General features: G+C 34.4%; 2 protein-coding genes across 5 annotated transcripts in view; one reads left to right on the top strand and one right to left on the bottom strand.

The window, feature by feature from the left end:
- The window catches only part of LOC117104715 (epsilon-sarcoglycan-like), a 42,046-nt gene extending 33,307 nt beyond the window's left edge, over nt 1-8,739 (top strand). For 3 of the 4 annotated variants that reach the window (XM_033245600.1, XM_033245599.1, XM_033245598.1), the window contains exons 9-13: nt 497-523; nt 693-836; nt 3,552-3,665; nt 7,667-7,713; nt 8,462-8,739. In XM_033245600.1, coding sequence (XP_033101491.1) covers nt 497-523; nt 693-836; nt 3,552-3,665; nt 7,667-7,713; nt 8,462-8,523 — 394 coding nt within the window. In that variant the 3' untranslated portion in view covers nt 8,524-8,739. The remainder of the gene's footprint in view (nt 1-496; nt 524-692; nt 837-3,551; nt 3,666-7,666; nt 7,714-8,461) is intronic. The other variant, XM_033245601.1, reaches the window with a different exon arrangement.
- A 4,159-nt stretch (nt 8,740-12,898) lies between these two features.
- Nucleotides 12,899-14,940, bottom strand: part of LOC117104713 (proliferation-associated protein 2G4-like) — a 10,025-nt gene continuing 7,983 nt past the window's right edge. The window contains exons 9-10 of the mRNA XM_033245594.1: nt 14,761-14,814; nt 12,899-13,620 (exon numbers count right to left, since the gene is read on the bottom strand). Coding sequence (XP_033101485.1) covers nt 13,558-13,620; nt 14,761-14,814 — 117 coding nt within the window. The 3' untranslated portion in view covers nt 12,899-13,557. The remainder of the gene's footprint in view (nt 13,621-14,760; nt 14,815-14,940) is intronic.

Here is a 14,940-nt window from a genome sequence, read left to right as displayed (position 1 = left end):
TTGTATGCATTCATGCACTCAAGGAACTCTTTTAAATGCCAGCTGTCTTTAAAGTGTCATGTGATGGTTTATTTTTATCCCACATTGATCCAGCCAACATGTTGAAACTGTATTCCCTCCCATACCTAGGCCTATCTAAGCAGCACATAAGCTTTGCATATCATTCTGAAGCCAGAGTCTAAAAACTATTACTTCACAATGATTCACCATGTTCAGTATATCATATGAATAGCGCCCTCACTCTCTAGCATGCTAAACAAATCTGAATTAAACCTATCCTTCCTATTCCATGATTAGTGAAAGTCTTCGCGTTGATTATGCACATTTCCTTTGTTTGCTTTTAGCAAGCATTGGAATTTGTGGATAATTGGAAGACTATATTTTATCCATGTAGTAGTAGTTTCATTAGGGAATTTTTATTTATAGGAGTGATAGAGATTTTAAAAAGTATTTTGAAATCTATTCTAATAAATCATTTTTTTTTTTCAATTTTCAGCGTCAAAAGAAATGTCAATACACCTGAGTAAGTTGCCAATATGTGCTTTGATTAATTTATAACTTTTGTGTATTTCTTATAATTTTAAACTTTAAAAATTTATATAATTAAAAGAGTACTATGATGAAAGATATTTAATATTAGTAATACAGTATTGCTATTCTTATATTATTATATAAATTATTATCATCAACAGAGAACAACTTATTTATCATAAAAATATAAAAAGGTCAACTAAGGATTTGAGAAAGATGAACAACAGGAGGAACAATGCTGGTACCATGTTTTCACCATACACAGGAAGTCCCAACTCCATCTACCAACCAAGACTCCGATCTAAGTTTGTAGCATATATTTTTCAATTATTCATATGATATATGAATTACTCATTGGTCAGAAATTATGTTTTACCATGTGCCATTATTTGAAAGATTTCAAGCAAATTCATGTTACACTACTACAGTGCTGGCAGTATGTTGTTAAAACACAATATATTGTTTTGTCTGGTAATATAGCCCTGAGGAATATAGGATATTATGTGCTGTCATAAGAATAATAACCGGAATTAAACATGCATGAAAAAAGTGTAAACAAACTGTAAATGGAACAACTAAAGCTAGGCATTGACAGGGCCCAACACAAATAAGAGTCCATTCAGACTCCCAGTCAGTGATAGATCAAGGAGGTATAAAAGGATAGATCCAATATTAGGGAGTTTTTGATAAGAATGTAGAACAAGAATGTAGAACGAATTTACTCATCTTTGACTGTCGTCGCATGTGTTCTGCGTTCTACTGTAAATTGATTTCAATGTTTTATGACGTGTACACTGAGATGTCACAAACGCACAGACTGTTGCAGCAATGAGCAGTGCTCGTTCTGACCTGAATGTAGATTCGATATGCAAACTCGTGTAATTTTTACCCTCACAAATCGAAATGGCTAATGTAAACTAACAGTTTGCTGTTTAATATTTATTAATATAGTAAAACAAGTAAAATATAATTTTATTTTGTCACGTTGGCAGGTAGTCCCAATCATCCAACACCTCTGAAAGTAGAATTCACTACTTCACTTCATAGGATGTTGTATTTGTACACCCTATACCGTACCCACCCTATCAGTGTTTATGCGTAGACATTCCCATATGTCACCTCGCCCGACGAGTTCTTTATAATATCTATAGTTTAAGTACTTTCCGCTCTTCATACCATGGGATATGTTTTTTAAGATCTTTGGAGACCACGCTTTTTAAACAGGATATGCATATTTGTAGAATATGCATATGTGAGTAATATGAGAAGGCCTGGGGTATAAAAATCTCCAACAAACATGTTTATCCTAAGGTTGCCAAAATTATCCGCGTCTGAAGATAATATTCCATCATGGCTTTGGTAGCGACGGAAAAATGAATAATCCACAGCAGACTATAATGCTTATTTCCAAACTTCAAACATAAAAAACATGGGGACATCTCTTGATGAGACCATCCATACTAATTTGGACAAGCTATTAGATATGGCTATGTAGAATTTGCACTCATAGTTAAACAGGTCTCCCTCTAACTAAGGATCCCTCCCGTTAAAGACCACCTCCAATTACAGACCACTTTTATGTGGTCCCATATTAACAAGTGTCTTTTATCTTTATTATTCTAATTAGTAACCAAAACTGCTAAAGGCCATGGACACCCCAGTCACAAATATGGTATTTAATTTGAGGGAGATCCTGTATTTATGTTCATCCACTAATTTGTGGAAATAAGCTATTAAAATTAATATGTAGTTTTCTATTTGAGGAGTTCTGGTTATAATNNNNTTTTTGACAGCTATCAATTATAATACTGTCTCTTATACACATCTTTTTTATTTCCATTTCATTAGCAGATAAGCGAAATAGACATATGAATGTAAAGTTATGCTAATTAAGAAATGGAATAATGAATAATGAAGTCTGGATAAAAGTAATCAATTAAATAATAATAAAAATATATATAAATAATATAAGTATTTTTATAAATTATGAAATAATGAAAGAATGAAATAAAAATAGAATGAAATCTAAGATATTAAGTAATAACTTAAAATGAAAACAATATAGTACTCTATATTTATATACAGGGAAAGAGTGCACTTGGCTATAAAATTGCAAGTCACCCCAGGCATGAGTGGCCATTTAAAATCATTTCATTGTTAATTGAAACCATAGACCAGATTAATCAACATGAGTGGTTTTAATTTTCCATCAATTGCCATTATAGCATGTAGCGCAACGTTAAGGATTCTGCTTTTCAATCATGAGATCGAGGGTTTGAATCGTAGGCTGGCCACTTGGTTTTTGTCCCTGGGTAAGGTACTATGTTTGCATTGCTTCCTGGTTACCTGGGATAATATAGTAATTTATGTGCCAATAATTGTAGTTAGAATCGAACACTCTGTGCAAAAACTAAGGGAAGGGGGTTGTACTTACCCTATAAATTTGAATAAATACCCCTCTAGAGTGTAATTTGGAATAAACGCCCCATGGCATTTATTTTGTTTTCCTTCAATTAATCCCCCCCCCCCCCCCAAAAAAAAAAAAAAAACACAAAAAACAAAAAAACTATAAACAAATCTAATAGAAGCAACATCAATTCCTGGTTGGGATCAATAAGTCTTTATGATCACTCAGTAAGACATTTTGATGGTAATTATGTGTTTATGTGTTGTAGTTTCACATTTACAGTGGAATTAAGGGGCATTTATTTTAGTATATACGTATTCATTTTACACAAAAAAAATAAAACCCCTCCCTCAAATAAATTCCCCCTCAAAAACCCTTATCAAAAATAAATGCTTGGGGGCGTTTATTTGAATAAATACGGTATACATAATAGCTTATAAATTCAGTGGCCTTTGCAGGCACTTTTCATCTTTTTTTTTCATCTTCTCTATGTTAATATCTATATTTATAGATTTTACTTTTTAATTGCTTTCTCAGTGTTGATACCAATAAAGGCCTCGTTCAGACTGTACACTGACTTCTTTTTCTTGCTTTTTGTTTACCCCCTATGCAGCAGACCATCTGAAGAAGAACCACTGACCAGTTCACCTGCCGCAAACCCAGAGACATCACCACCCATTTATCGTCTGCCACCTTTTTCAACTGATCGGCAAGAAACAAGTTTTATGTAAGAGAACCAATTCCTTTTTGTACTACTAAATAGTATGCTTATTAACTTACTAAATAGTTTACTGTTATTTTACTAACTCTAACTCTACTTGTCTAATAACCAGTGGTGTAATCAGAGAGGGAACAGGAAAACGTGACTGTAAAAATTGCAAATTTCTATGAAAAATATACCCTTAGTTCCTCTGGTATTTGCCCACCCCCATTAAACACAAAATTGGATGTGTGTTGGTGGGGGGGGGGGTAGACATATACCCAGGTAATCTTCTATTCATGAAAAAAACCTTTTAAACTTTATGGGGATGGCCAATCAAAATGCAGATTTTCATCACTGCATGCAAAATCGAAAGCCAATCAAAGAACTGAAGGTACATGTGGAAGTCATCTGAACTACTAATTCAAGTCACACCCTTTGCGTTTACCCAAGTAAACACTGTTAGATGAAATTAGAAGTAGAGGGTGGTTGTAAAGCCGAGGTAGATTATACCCGGGGAACTAAAACATTCTGAAACTGGCAAAACCCCAAATATAATCCTGAATATACCACTGTTTGTAGGCTTCATCATCTCGTTTCATGCATTTCAAAGTTATTTTGTTCACTGTATTTAACCTTTGTTCATACTTGTAAACTATTAAATTGAACTTCGCTTAAACACTTGCATTACTAACAAAGACTACATGGTTGAAAACCAATACAATTGCTACTGACTTTATAATGGCAAGAGGGAATTAACAGAAGGAGTATATTAATGAATAAGAATTATTGCCATGAACTTATTTTCTTACCGTCAGATTGGATAAGAAGTTTTGTTAGATTCAAAACGTACAGTAACAAGGGAGTTTCCCCTGAAGAATTCTAGTTTGAAACTAAACCCCTTAGCTACTTTAAAAAAGAAATATCTAATAAATACATTAATGCTTTCTTTTAAATAGAATCCCCTAGCTACTAGAAAAATGATGTGTTGGATATAATTTATAAGTAGTGTCTGACAGTAAAACCTTTAACTTGTTAATAATCATATGGAATCATTTCATTACCCTTTTACAAAAGAGCCCTTAGCTCCTTAAAAAATAACATACAGGAAATGAGTTACAAGTGTTCTACAAGAAAACTCTTCATTTATTAAAAATCTTATGGAGTCAATAAAATGTGAAAGTTAAAGTATGAGTTAGTTGAGGAATGAAGATACAATATTCTTGGGAGAGCCCAAGAGTTAGAATGAACTTGTGATATTATTCTCAACCACTTCCAACTTAATTCTCTTCTAATTCCTTTAAGCCTGTTTTCAACTATGCAAATTTATTTGCGTGAATCGAAAGCGTCTGTTCATGTGCATTCACATTTCTTTCAGAGTTATTCGCTTCAGCGAAATCAATAGTTTGAACCTATCTACTTTTTGCGAAGCGAAAAATTGCGCAAACAATCAGAGCTCAGGAAGAGAGCTGACGCTTTTGATTTGTGCAAATAAATTTGCCTAGTGGGAAACAGGATTTAGTGGTCTGTATTTTCAACATGCTCGTAGGATTAATATGGGCTCGCACCAAAAGGTCACATGAACATATGGGACTATCACTTTTAATCATTTTCCTATTGTTCAGGATTAAATTTTGTACATGCTTAGTAAGAACAATGTGGGCTTGCACTAAATTATTAAAGTCAGCACTACCTTTAGACATAAAGTGTAGTGAACCATGAAATTATTACAAACTTAATTGAAAGAATGAAACATTAAATAGCTAAGACAGTTTAACTCTGTTCCTCATGATTGCCCGGAGGATGATGTCATTATACATCGTTGACTCTATAATTAGTCTCTCTTCCTTTTGAAATTATTACATTCAAAAACAGGCTCTGCGGTGGCTCCACATCAGATCGCATCTGGCCCACATGATTACCGTTTATTAATTATGCACATATCACTGTAAGATTCACATGTGACAAAAATTAAATTGCTCGCTGAGAGGTATGTGAAATTTACACATTGAATGAGTGCTCTCGTGTGTGTTAAATAAAACAAGATTAATAGGTATACAGGCTGTTAACATGAACCTTACAGGTTAGCTGGAGTGTAAGTGATTGGCAATAAAGTCTAGAAAACGTAACTCTCAGTTAGACAGATTCTAAATTACAATGATTTTTTACGCTAATTCTTGGGTTTATCACAGTACATACGATAAGTTCAGGCATTATTTGCAAAATTAGACTAGATAAAATGGCTCCACTAGTCTGTTGTAAATCCATTCTGCCGTGATTAGAAGTACAATTTGTGGAAAAGATGATAATTAGCTCTCAGACAGTACAACATTGCATAGTCACGTTTTTATGTTATTTTTTAAAATAGTCATGTTTTATGTTATTTTTTAAAATAAACTTCCATGATTAAAGCAGGGTTTTTTGACAGCTATCAATTATAATATGGTTCTTCCATAGGTCAAACAAATTTTTGCTGTTTAGCTAGTACTGTAGGAGCTTAGTAACTAGTGATAGGCCTTTAGTAAATAAAAGTATGTGAACAGCTGAATTAATTAGAATTATGATTTATTACCTGTATGAAAGTAATTGGATAATTGCAAGTCCTAAATTCTGAAAAGTAAAGGCAAGAGTAATACTGTGTTTATTATATTAATACCATTATTGATACCATGTTCTTAATACCATTCATAATACCAGATTTCAACTGTGCATGTGCAGTGTTGACATTTCATAGCCATATAGTGATTCATTTCATATAACATTGCAAAGTATTAACCATAAATTATTTATCCTCATCATCTACATTGATTTATATATATGTTAAAAATTAAGCTGTGTTTACACTCAATTTTTATTGGGCAACTGCATGTGTCTTGGCTATTATGGGTGTGGCATAGCGTCGTCATGCCCATATATGGTCGTTTCACACTTGTTACATAAAACTTGCCAGTGCAGGCAGAGCTTTAAGCAATGGATCTTTCCGCTAAGCCCCGCCCCTTGGATATTGTTGCTAAGGTCCTGCGAGATGCTAGTGTTAAAACATACGTGAACATGTGCATTTGTGGAAAAAAGTGTGCTTGTTGGACACATGTATGCCTGGCACTGTTCCGATTGGTCAGTTGTTAAGTTTGATTGGCACTCCGGAAAGACTCTCTCTGTCTCTTATTATCTAATCCTTAACATTTCTCCTTTTTTTACTGTCCCCTATACAAGTGGTTCCCAACCTTTTTGAATTCGCAGACCCTTTGGGACATAATTAAAGTCTTCATGGACCCCCAAGTCTAAAGTTTATACATTGTCGATATTCCACCAATAGGATGATACGATTATAGATAAAAGCTATTTCAAATTGATTAGGCTCCTACTGATTAGCAGTTAGATCACAGGTGGGCAAAGTGCAGCCCGGGGGACAGCATGCGACCCGACAGCGATTTTTTTGCGGCCCGCGAATATGAAAAAAATGAAAAGCCTATGTGTGCGGCCCGCCAAGCAACATTGGCTAGAAAACACCTTGTTTTTTACAGCCCAACACCAATCATATGTAAAAAGCAATATTAAAACTGGGAATAAAGTGGTGTAAAAGCAGTGCTTGGAGGTTTGTGAAAGCGCACTGGAAAGATTGAAGTTTGGGTGCGGCCTCAGTGTTAAATCAGAAAGTCATTTTGACCCACCCCTGAGTTAGATGTTTATCACACTGTTGTAAGACAAGAAAAATAATTGAATCATGAAAAATTGGTCTTAAAGTCTCTCTGTAGACCCTTTTGACCTAGCGGATCCCCCAATTTTTGTTCGTGGACCCCTTAGGTGTCCGCAGACCCCAGGTTGGGAACCACTGCCCTATACCCTACTCCCTTAATATCCCTACACTTAGCATCTCCCTATTCCTTTCTATTCCCTCACTGTACTTCTGAAACCATATTTGTTAATTTAAGTCAGTAATAGTTTATTCCATCCAGCTGCATACCATTCTCCATTAATTTCATATTTTGAATTTTGTCGCTATTCTTGAATTCGATTTATTTTCGTAGTGAGCCAAGGACGTCAACACAACCATCTGATCCTAGTTTGAAAACTGGTAAAGTGCATTTTTCATGTAATTTCTGTCTGTGAATATGATTGAAATGCATCGGATAATAAAGTAGAATATCACAGCTATGCGATCTCCATTCATACTAAATTCAACTAATTTCACATTAAGTTGCTTCATCATCTGTTGCTTTTTTAATACATCATGTTAATCCATATTTTGTGCTATAATGACAATGACGAAGACAGATCATGAATATGGTGTTGATGCAATAACAATAATGAGGATAGTGAAGGTGATAATGGTATGGTCATAATAAGGTTATTCAGGATAAAGGTTACAATGATGATGATTATGTCAATGATGATGGTGTAAATTTATGAAAGCTGTGTGATAAAACTTAAATCAAACTGATTGTAAGACCAATAAAAAAATATATGGTAAATTTTTTTTTTGCACTAAAATATTTTTATGTTATGCCTACCATCTAAACTGTTAAAAATTTGATAACTATAAAATGGATTTTAGCCCGATAGTTATTATTTTATCAACCAAATTGCGTGGGGATGGTAACGGCTGGGAATGAATCCTAGAATTTGGCCTAGGACAATACTCAGTAGTAGAAATGGGTTGCACAACCATTTTTTTCTTTTGGCCTAATTATGAATTCAAAATAGCAATGATGATAATTAAAATGCAGAAAATAATGTTGTTTTTAATATGAATATTCAAAAACTGATTTTATTGCTGCATCTTCATTATTTCAACAATTTTTATACCTCCTTAAATTCAACAGGTATATCTAGAAAGACTTCCTCACCAACAGCTTTTTACAGAAGCAGAGAATCAACTGCCTAATACCAGTACTGTAGATGTTAGAGTGAACACCAAATTGGACTGATGTTGGTGTAGGCTTATTACCCATGAACCCAAATTTCAAACTAAGGCGAGAAGTTTTTTTATACCTTGTTTAGTGAACACACCACAAGCCAATAATGATGATTTTAAATAAAAATAAAATTATATTTTTGGCCAATTAGCGCGCCCACTGCCATGAAAAAATGAAAAAATGGAAATTTCAGAAAAAAAGTTTTTGTTATTTTTATTATGCCCACCGCTGCCTCGAAATCTCCAAAGATAAGAAATGTATATTTCATCCTGATTATATAAATTTAAAGCATTTAACCATCCCTGTTACTGCACTGTTTACATTCAACAATAACATTTTATTTATATTTTTTCTTCCATTAGGATGTTTTTGGCAAAACCATTTGCTAAATAAGAAAACAAAATTTTTTTCTGGCCTCCTCTGACGATCTTTAAAAACACAAGTCATAAAAAAAATCTCGCCTAAGTGAGCCTTACATAAGGCCTGGCTTGGCTAATACTTGAGAAACTATTGTATTCTTGTTTATAATTATTTTAAGTATCTGTGTTCCTGTTGTCTATGAGTAAATCAAAATATTTTAAGCATATTAGCCATTTGTAGATTTTTAAAACAAAAGACTGACATCTTGAATTACCACCTACAGTACAGATTTACATGATCAATTCAATTGCCATGGCAACTAAAAATACACCTTGAATTGAGATACTTAATAGTATTATGTAGAAGTTATGGAAAAAAATGTAAATTTTTACAGGTAAAATACTATTTTATGCATGAATTGATGTGTCGCGCTGTGGTATTTTAGAGTTCTGTTTCTTTCAATGCACTTAAACATTTTAGTTCTAGCGAGCAGTGGTGGCACCAGCGAGTGGACAAGTATGGACTGTAAAATATTAATTTGTCGACATACAGTAAGTGATTGTGAGTACAGGTCCGAAGTTTTACCATCCTAAACTATAAAATCTTGCGCTCTTGACCTTCACCAGTGGTTTTACTCCGTGACCTGAGGCTCATGATGGCCCATTGGTTTGGACCCTTCAAACTTGTCGGGTGCCTGTTGGTAAATTTCCAAAGCCACCACTGCTAGTGAGCGTAATTTCAGAGAAATATTATGTTTATGTATTATTTGTAACGTCTAGTGGGCAACTGGCTCTTTAGGCAAATGATGCATTCTTGAATTTATAAAATATTTATAATGTAGTATACAATTTTCTTATTTATTATATACTTCTTATATACAATTTCTTGTGCAATGCTTACATAACCATTAAAATTTAAAGGAGCTCTAGTCTCCCTGGCTTACTCAAAATTCTGTGAGGTTAACTTTCAGAATAGTTTTAGTTAACCATTATTGTTTAGTCTCTTAGTAGCATCGATTTAGAAGGCATTCTTTGTTACTTAATACTATGAATAAAACTAAATAAGTAGAACCCCACTTATCATAGGTGGATTGAATGGTGGGAAGCTACACTGTAGTCAGGTACCCTTACATTTTTCAAAATAAAAAATAGGGGAAATAACATTTTTAGTCTGTTTGTACCTTAAACATTTCCATTGTGGGGCTGAAGTGATCTGGACATGCCATCTATAAAATTGACTTTCCACCCTGTTTTAGGGGAACTTTTTGAACCCAAAACAAGTTTTGCCTAATTAATTCCAAAAGTGTCAACACTAGATTGTTTAAACACAAATTTATTTCAAAATTTGATTAGTATAAGATTTCTTTAGTAACTTAGAACATTGTCAATTGGAGTCCATCAAATGAATGTTGTAACTGCTGTTGCTGTATTTAGAACATGCCAACAAATTGTCTCAAAGTAGAGGAAATTAATGGTAATTTCTTAGGTGGCTGACATCATACCTAACAGATAATCTCATGGGGCAGTGAATAAGCAATAAATTATAACAGGATTTTAGGCTTAGTAAGTTACGGATTGATTATGATTATAACTTTTACTAGGCCACATCAAGGGACACTGGAACCTTCAAGTAATTAAATGTTGTTAAGCCTGGATGCACGTATCCGGGCATTAAATATTGTCACACCTGAGTGCTTCTCATCTTTAGGTTTTGAGGATCATTCTGGTTGACATTTTATTCCATGTTAAGTTTCCGATGGTTAGGTTAATAGGCTTACTCATGGTCTTGGAACTTTTTTTTTTTTATTCTTGTAATGTGAAAACTTATTTTCTCTGTTATTTATTAACAGCACACTAAAACTTATTTAATAAGAGTGTTTAATATATTACTTATTTCATATATTAAAATTCTAGTTTTGTGCTACAGTTGTAGATTAAGTAATTTATTTTTGTAGGTACTGTAACAACTTGTAGAGGGATAATTTCCCTTTGTTGGCTAACATCTCTCTTTAAAAACAGAAAAAAAGTTATGAATTATGAATGGTAGTAGTATCACCTCAGGAACAGTAGGGCGAGACGTTTTTGTCCTGCAAATTTAAACACATTCCTAGCAGGAGCATGTTCCAAGTTAAGTATTTAAGATTCCTTTGCTGTTTCACTTAAATTTGCATGTATTTATTATTACAAGTGCAATAAAATTTCAAGTAAAAGTAGCTTTTTAATGACTGATGTGTCTATTATTTTACAGCTATTTTTCCCAAATCTTCCCGAAGGAAGATAGGCGCAATCAATATTTGTTTTATATACCTCATACATAGGTTCTACAAGACCTAAAAATAGTACACACCATGGTGATCAAAGGGCCAATCGCTCTCAACGTCATACAGGTTGCACATTGCCCGGCACGGCAAAGAAAGTACTGTCCCATATTGCCCATTTCTTAACCAATCAGATGCCTAGAATCTATGTATGCAGTATATATGTATGCAAGATAGTAGTTTTCATCACAAAGACAACAACAATAGATTAAAGTAACCCATAACTAGCTGAGTCATTGTGCTGAATTAAGAATGAGCATGCAACTGTAGCAGCCGTAGAGAGGCACTTAGATTTCATGTTCACATCATTCCACATTGACGGGCTGAAATGACCATGAGCATCTGGGCATTACTCTACTCATCCAAAAGATGTAACACGTTATTTTTAAGTACACACAAGCCAGATGTGTACACTGGAACTTTTAAAAGTTTTAAATTCTTGAACCAGCACATTTTTTTAGTAATGTTAGTAGTTAGTGGCACCCCAGCCTAATGGCTGGGCCATCATAAAACATGAAAATATACTTCCAGCCCAGCACACAATTTCTTCACACTGGATCATGCTGAATAGTTATGATGTCGCTCTTAAAAAAAAAAATTTGTTTACGACCAAAAACATATCTATTTTTGCAACATCATTGATCCTAAGTAATTACTTTACAAGATTATTATTAATTCCTTCACATCGAACAGCAAGTCATGGGTGTATGCAAGGGGCGGTCGGGAAGGCCGTACGAACACCCCCAAAATTTTCAAAGGTCCACATTTTTTCCAAAGGCATTTTTTTCTAGCGTCTTTTCACAATGACATGAAAAAGCACTGATGAGGTACCAGCAATGAGTCCAAAGACCTTGCCAATTGCGCGACGTAATCTATCTCAATTCCAGCAATTCTGAAACTGAGCCTGCCATCTGCTTCGAGCAAATTGTATTGACATTTTAATCGCATCGTGCTGTTATTTCATTATGTAAAGGTTAAAAAAATCACGACCCACCCAGAAAAAATCCTGGATACACCCTGCAAGTATACTCGCCACTTACAGTGGAATGATGCTTTATAAACCAAGTCTCTTATCGAGGCCTAGGGAGTGGAGTTGTTTTTAGTTGCGAGAAGTCATCCAGCTGTGACAGCGTCAACCGTACTGATATTTGGTGCAATAAAACAACTTTGCTAATTCTTTTCTGTTCAGTACAGATATTTACTGCAACCCAGTAGCTTTAAAGAATACTATTTTTCAACAGCAACATATTTCACATATTATCCCACCCTGCACCCCCCAATCCCTTACTAGTAATTTGCTGAGTAGTTTAAATACCGTTAAGTACAAGAGTGCTGAATTATCCCCTCACTGCCCGGCTAGCACCTGTCTCCCAATGGTAAGAGTGGTGCACGTACAGGAGGGTGCAATCCCCCCTCCCTTCAAAAAAAGCTTTTGCCCACATTCCCCACAGGAAATACACTGAGCACAAAAATATACACTCCATTAGTTTAAAATGACCTTGTATTATTTTTCAGGGAGCTCCACATCACTTAATCAAGCCCTTCCACATAACCGTTAGCACACCCATTAGGCCCTCCCCATTTCAATACGCCACTGCACTGTAAAACTGTAACCCTAAATACGCCACCAAGTTTCAAGACAAAAAAAGACTACATACACTAATACATAAATGACAATAGCCTTTATTTTAAAGTGGCTTTTCATTCCAGAGCAGTCCTTACATCATATCACCACACTCCTCAAACACCTCCAACAGTGATACAGTACTAAGCTTCAGTGCAGTTTCTTGAAAATATACTTGACCAGGTTTAAGTTTTCCCTTTGGTACTTAAAAATATAAATTCATTTGGACCCATATTCACTCAGAATTAAAATGTCTACCACATGAAACTAAGCTACTTTGCCATTGACATTTCTATGTATGATTTTACATTTAAAACTGGATGTTTTTTTTCTGGGACAAAATTCTTTTTTTATCATAAAATTGTTTAAGATGTGCCTAATATTAACACAAATACAAACAAAGGGATTTCTAAAATTCCTATTTAAAACAACAAGTTAATTCTTACTTTAAGGTTTGTATGAATCAAACATTTTTCTATGTTGCATAAATAAATTAAAATCATCGTTTCATCTATCATCAAATTGGCACACAGGGACAAGACCAGAAAAGCGAAATAAAATGACAAAGATTGCCTTGCTCTAAAAAGTCTCATTTATGAATTTGCTCAGCTGTAGACAATGTGACCCGCTACATTGCTAGGCTCTAAGTCAGGCCATGGAGGATGAGGAGTTGTTGCAGTACTACAAAAGTTGCTCAAGCCTCTAACTCTGCACTAATTGAGGTGGTTCTGGGTCTTCGGCTGCTTCAGCAGCTTTGCTGGCGGCCTATATTAAACAAACAAAAATTTTCAATCAAATTCTAAATTCATCAATTCACCAAATAAAACTAATAATAAGTGATGCAATGATTAGATAATAATAACAAATTTTAATTGATTATATAAATGTTTATTTCAAATTTCAAAACTTCAGGCATATGGGAAAATTAGGCAATTTTATATTATATGTTGCTTTTAAGCCTGTATTTTTTTAAATCGCTACACTGTCGCTACAGTGTTTTCAGTGCAATAGTAGTACTGTGTAGCAGTCCGCCCGATGCAATTGGGAAGGCTCCACGATTCCACCGACCAATCAACAACACCGAAGGCTGTCGGCAATATCATGTAGCGATTGTATGGAAACCAAGCTTTAACCAACTTAATGTATTGTTTCAGAAGAATTCATCATCATTATTATTAAGTAACTGTACTTATTTTTGCCAATACAAACGTTACAGCATCAAAGACTAATAACAACTAATTGTTAAACCATGGAGGTATTATTGAGAAGATCACTCTAAAAAGCTCTGTGCACGCAGCACTATGTAAATGAGGCAAGAACAAAGCTGCCGCAGTGTGTGAAGGACGTTTGCGCGATGCCTTTGAAGCCTGATGTGTTCCCCTCCACCAAATGCTCAGCAGGCTTAGTTTACCAAAAAAATTGAACATGGCGAAATGTAGAGCACCTTCTTTTCTCAATGCACACAACTTGCAGTCAATCATTATGGCTGCGCAATCGTTTTCACCTTGTAGCTAATACATTTATCTTTCAAGAAATAACAAACATTATAATATTTTCTTCAAAAAAGAATTTTGAATTTAATGAAACATTTACACCAGCTTTAAAAGTATGGTATATTTCTACTTGAATTTCCATAAATTGGATAAAACTCAATAATTCTAAGTTTAGCAGATGTTAATTAAGGAATGATTGAGGATGATAATCAACTAAGTCATTGTACGGTTAGCAAGGGTTAACTATTCGAAAATTAAATCCAAAATCAGAGTATCATTGGTTTGTCGCGTCAAAGGGATCTGTTGCAGAGTGATCTCCTTCTCAATAATACCTCTACAGTTAAACCATTAGATGAGAAAATTGGTGTGTGGGTAATTAAAGAAATATACTGATAAATAATAAATACCATACCTTTTTCTTCTTCTTCTTTGCAGCCTTTCGACTAGTTGATACCGAAAGAATAGCCTGTAAAGAAGTAAAGTTTCCATCTATCAATTTCTCAATCATTCTATAGGAGATAAACAGTACAACTCCCAACAACACATCTAGATGTGTATAAGAGACAGCCTCCAACAGTGATACAGTACTAAG

This window comes from Anneissia japonica, unplaced genomic scaffold, assembly GCF_011630105.1.
Source record: "Anneissia japonica isolate Jap-2015-1 unplaced genomic scaffold, ASM1163010v1 scaffold287712_len2945570_cov188, whole genome shotgun sequence".
Classification (NCBI taxonomy): Eukaryota; Metazoa; Echinodermata; class Crinoidea; order Comatulida; family Comatulidae; genus Anneissia; species Anneissia japonica.
The sequence above is the reverse complement of the archived record's forward strand: the minus strand, read 5'-3'. Positions and strand labels throughout refer to the sequence as shown.